The following is a 5,068-nucleotide window of genomic DNA, read 5'->3' on the forward strand; positions in this document are numbered from 1 at the left end:
TAAAGTCTGTCATCATCATATTGTAGATGGTATTTGGCACCAAATGTTTCTACTAATAAAGTAGCAATTTATTAATGCAATAACTTTTTGGATAATATTAATAGAATGTATATTCTAATAGTGCATAAATAGTGAAAAATCCAGATTTAGAATAGTTACTGGAGCGAAGAGTTTGAAAGCATACAAAATAATTTTAGTATGTACAGTGCAGGCGAATCTATACAAGGTGGTTTATCGGATCCGATGATTTCACGATGACTTTGTACCTTTTGTTTAAATGATGTGTTTGCTGCAATTTTGTTTTGTACTGATTGTCAATGTGCGTATAATTTGTTATTGTAATTTTTGTTTCTGAGCTGCTAATGCCCGTATGATACTACGTTTTTTCCCTATATTTTTCATTTGAAATACAAACAAAAAAACTGACGAAAGTCAGATTACAAAAACAATTCGGCAATGTGTTGACAGAAACAAATTCTGTGTGAAAAACAGCTGAGTTTTGACATAACTTTACCGAAATTCAAACAAACGAAATTTAAATTTGCGTAAAACAGTTTTGTTACATTAAAAAATTTATTTATATTTTTGATTTATTTATTAAAGCTTATAAAATGTTATTAACATATGTACAACCTAATCATGCAGCGCTAGCATCAGAGGCTATCAGCTGTCCGTTGAATAAATGTTTTGTTTTAAATTCTTCTCAGTAGGTCACATTCTTTTAAAAATTGGTATATGGTTCTTATATTTTCCTCAGTTGTATTCGAAAGAAGAGAAACTGGATCTGTATTAAAATTGCATTGCCTCTTATCTTGCAGTGTTGGGCAAAATTCCAGTAGATGAAAAACAGTTGTTGTTGAGTCGCAAAATGGACAGATGTTGGTTCTATTTCTTCCAAGGAGGTGAGCATGCGTCACTATAGTGTGTCCAATCCGAAGACGTATGTAGGGTGTGAGTAAATTTGTAGGTATTGTTGATGGGTAATCTGGTTTGATCCTGGCTGTGTTCACTATTGAATATTGATGATTATAAGAAATCCAATCAAGGGCCAATTTAGAGTGTCTCTTTTGGTTGATGAGTCGATATATATCAGATTTTGTAAAGAAGCTGAATGTTAATGTGGGCATATTGGATGCATCTTTAGCTAATTTATCAGCGTAGTCATTTCCTGTTAACCCAGTGTGGCTAGGGATCCACATTAATTTAATCTTTTTTGCATGTAAAATAAGATATTCTCTAATAGATTTGATGATATTAGTGTGGCNTGAATGTTAATGTGGGCATATTGGATGCATCTTTAGCTAATTTATCAGCGTAGTCATTTCCTGTTAACCCAGTGTGGCTAGGGATCCACATTAATTTAATCTTTTTTGCATGTAAAATAAGATATTCTCTAGTAGATTTGATGATATTAGTGTGGTTATTGCAATTTTGTATGGCTTGAAAACATGATAAGCTGTCGGTACATATAACATATTTTCCTGAGTTTTTTGCGGCGTGTAGAACAGCATGGAAAATAGCGGTGGCTTCAGCAATAAAAATTTAGCAAAATGGAAAAAGTAGTCCATAGGAAATTGGCTTTCCTTTCTCGCTAACCACAGCAAAAGAGGTTTGGATGTTTTTGGGTGTTTCCAATTATTGTGCTTTAGTGAATACTTAACTTCACGAAACTCTGAGATATAGATCGCATTCGGTGTGGAGATTTTGGGTAGCCGAACCAGTTTGTCAATGAATGTATTTTTCGGAATCAACCAAGGTGGATGATAAAGTTTACGTAGTTTAGGAGGTTTTAACGGAAGGTGGTTCTCTTTGGCAAAAATTACGCATTTGTATATAGCTGACTCAACTTTTGGAGGTCGAATACGAGATGATAATGAAAACAACGCATTTTGTAGTGTATCATTGGAACCAAGGATGATCCTAGGGTATAGTTTGCTGGTGCTATCTTCCATATTGTCCCTTAGAAAGGGAAGACCAGATTCCGCTAATATATTTTTAATAGGTGACGTTGGGAATGCTCGGAGTGATCTCCTTACAGCCGAGTGATACGGGGCAGCAAGCAATTTTAGATGATTTTTAGAATGATGTCCATAGATTTCAAGGGCATAATTGATGACGGAGAGTACGAGTGCTTTGACAACATTAATGAGCAGCGCTGGGCCAATGAACGAGCGCTTACATGATAGGTACTTAACAATATTGGTATTTTTAATAATTCTATTTCTAATATACTGACAATGTTGTTTAAATACATACTTATTATCTAGAATTATTCCAAGAAACTTAAGTGTAGGAGAACATGAAATATTTACATTGTTAAATGAGATTGCTGGGAAATTACAATTATGTTTTCTACAAATGTGAAGCATTTTGGATTTAGAGTACGAAATTGAGGCGCCTGACGAAAGTGACCACAAGGATAATTGGGAAAGGATTTCTTTAAAGGTAGAGGATATAGAAGATAGATCAGAAGATTTTGAGAATAGGAGAAGGTCATCAGCATATAGTTGATGCTGTATTGTGGGGAAATTGGATAGGGTAGAGCTAATTTCATCAAATGCTATGGTGAACAAAATAACCGATAGCGGTGAACCCTGAGGGGTGCCGTTATCTAAAGGAAGAGTGGGGGAAGAAGTGCCGGAAATAAGAACTGTGAATTTGCGTTTAGAAAGGAAAGATTTTACGAAATTAAATATACGGGACCCTACTTTCCATTTTATTAACTGTCTTAAAACTACGTGTATGCCAACACGATCAAACGCCTTTTCAAAATCAAGAGAAAGAAGCGAAACATGGTTTTTATTAGATAAAGCATCACATATGAAATGGTCAAGATTTAAAAGGGCGTCGATAGTGCTTTGACCTTTTTTGAATGCTACCTGATTAGAGTGAATGAGCTTATTGAATTGAAGAAACCAGGAAAGTCTAGTGGCAATAATTTTTTCTAGAAGTTTTCCAAGGCAGGGCAAAAGGGAAATCGGACGATAGCTGGTAACTTCGCAAGGAGGCTTGCCAGGTTTTAAAATAGGGATGATTGCGCTGGTTTTCCAGACTTGGGGGATGCTAGCAGTTCGAAAAATGTTGTTGTAGTGATTGACAAGGCGGAAGAGTAGAAGAGAAGGGAGATGTTTGATAATGGGATAGGAAATTTTGTCTAAGCCAGGAGTTTTACCTTCGATAACAGCTAGAGCAAGTTGGAATTCAAATAAAGTTAGATCTGAGTCAAGGTGTTTGGCTTNGGATAGGAAATTTTATCTAAGCCAGGAGTTTTACCTTTGACAACAGCTAGAGCAAGTTGGAGTTCAAATAAAGTTATATCTGAGTCAAGGTGTTTGGCTGAAGGGGATAAGGGAGATGGTAAGAAATTGTAGGACAGTAAAGAGTGTTTGTTAGACGAATATTCAGGTGAGAAATTAGAGTCGGAAGAATTGTTGGAAAAATAATTAGCAAATTTTAAAGCTATATCCTGTGGATAGAGTAGATTGCCTTGTGAGGAGTTGAGCGAAAGAACAGGAGAAAAAGATTGGTTACCAGATAGTCTTTTTATGTTGGCCCAAATTAGTTTAGGATCGGAAGAGGAATTTATGCTGTTGGTAAATGTCTGGAAGGATTTAATTTTGGCTTGTTTGGCCTTTCTTCTAAAAATAGCATTCGCTTTTTTATAAGCCACAAGATTTGATGACGAGCGATTATGCTTGAATTGATGCCATGTTTGTTGCTTATACAGTCTAAGCAAAGATAATTCATTGTCCCACCAAGGAGGGTTGGGATTACGGGGTTTGGGAGAGGTTTGTGGTATAGATTGGTTGGCTGCAGATCGTATTATTTTTTGAATTCTAGAAGTTTCCAGATTAGTATTAATTGAAGAAGGGACGGAATCTAAAAAATATTCTGGGTTTGAAAAAAATGGAGTTTTGAGACGAGATTTTAGTTTTGATAGGAAAATGATCGCTACCATGCAGATCATTTAAACAATGCCAATCAACTTTAGGGGAGAGGGAAGTAGAGCAAAGGGTAAGGTCGATATGTGTGAAGGTGGAATGGGTGGAGAAGTGGGTAGGGGAACCGTCATTAAGTACAAAACAGTCAGAACTAAGTATAGCATCTTCAATTATACGGCCCTTGGAGTTAGTTGAGGCCGAACCCCAAAGAGGACACCAGACATTGAAGTCACCAGCTAGTAAGAAGGGAGTAGAGCAAGAAGGGAGAAGGTTAAAGAAATCTGCTGAAGTGAATGTTTGTTGTGGAGGAGAATAGGCACAGATTATTATGATTTTGATGGGGGAGGGAATTTCTATGGAAATGGAAGAGATATTTGAAGAAGATATTGGAAGAACATTATGCGGTATGTTTCTTCTAATCAGGATTGCAATACCTTGTTTGCTTGATGTGTTGGATGGAAGGTTATAAAAGTGACCAATATAGGCTTTTGGAGTATGAGCTGGTATATTGTTTGGAATGTGTGTTTCGTTTAATAATATAACCGAGGGGTTATGTGTTTTGATTAATATTTCAAGTTCATAATAATTATTAATATAACCATTAATATTCCATTGAATAACAGTTAACATATTGAATAATTGAATGAAAAATAAAAGAGGTAGTACTTTACATTAAATGTGTGAATATCTATACTAATTATATAAAGAGAAGTCCCTCTTTTTTGTAACAGGTAATCTCGCGAACGGCTGCTCCGATTTTCATGAAATTTTGTATACGAATAGCTTTCGGTAACCATCATGTTTTTTTCGGGTAGGTGGACCAGGGACCGGTCTATTCGAAAAAATCTTATTATAGTCCGATTTGCTTAAAATTTAGTAAGTAAGTAGCTTTTTAGCATATATTAGCATATATGACCCATTTTTTCCGGGAAGTGGTCCAGGGACCGATCTATTCCAAAAAACGTATTTACGGTCCGATTTGCTTAAAATTCGGTGCGCAGATAGCTTTTTAGCATGTATTAGCATATGCGATCATTTTTTTCCGAGAAGTGGACCAGGGACCGATCTATTCCAAAAAATCGCATTTATGGTCCGATTTGCTTAAAATTCGGTACGTAAGTAGTTTT

At 35.8% G+C, this 5,068-nt stretch overlaps 1 protein-coding gene across 1 annotated transcript; it reads right to left on the reverse strand.

Moving 5' to 3' along the window:
- Positions 1-1,277: 1,277 nt before the first annotated feature.
- LOC108375481 (RNA-directed DNA polymerase from mobile element jockey-like) lies at positions 1,278-4,611 on the reverse strand. The gene is made up of 2 exons (XM_017631610.1): positions 3,246-4,611; positions 1,278-3,144 (listed from the first exon to the last, which is right to left on the reverse strand). The coding sequence occupies exons 1-2, from the start codon at positions 3,965-3,967 to the stop codon at positions 1,356-1,358; spliced, it is 2,511 nt and encodes an 836-aa protein (XP_017487099.1). The 5' UTR covers positions 3,968-4,611; the 3' UTR covers positions 1,278-1,355.
- Positions 4,612-5,068: the final 457 nt, after the last annotated feature.

The sequence above is a fragment of the Rhagoletis zephyria genome, unplaced genomic scaffold (assembly GCF_001687245.7).
Source record: "Rhagoletis zephyria isolate East Lansing unplaced genomic scaffold, Rhagoletis_zephyria_1.1 Rzeph_scaffold_09007, whole genome shotgun sequence".
NCBI classification, from domain to species: domain Eukaryota; kingdom Metazoa; phylum Arthropoda; class Insecta; order Diptera; family Tephritidae; genus Rhagoletis; species Rhagoletis zephyria.

Bases quoted from the DNA above. Each gene is read 5' to 3' on its own strand.
- LOC108375481 (XM_017631610.1), bottom strand. From the start codon at position 3,967: ATGATCTGCATGGTAGCGATCATTTTCCTATCAAAACTAAAATCTCGT.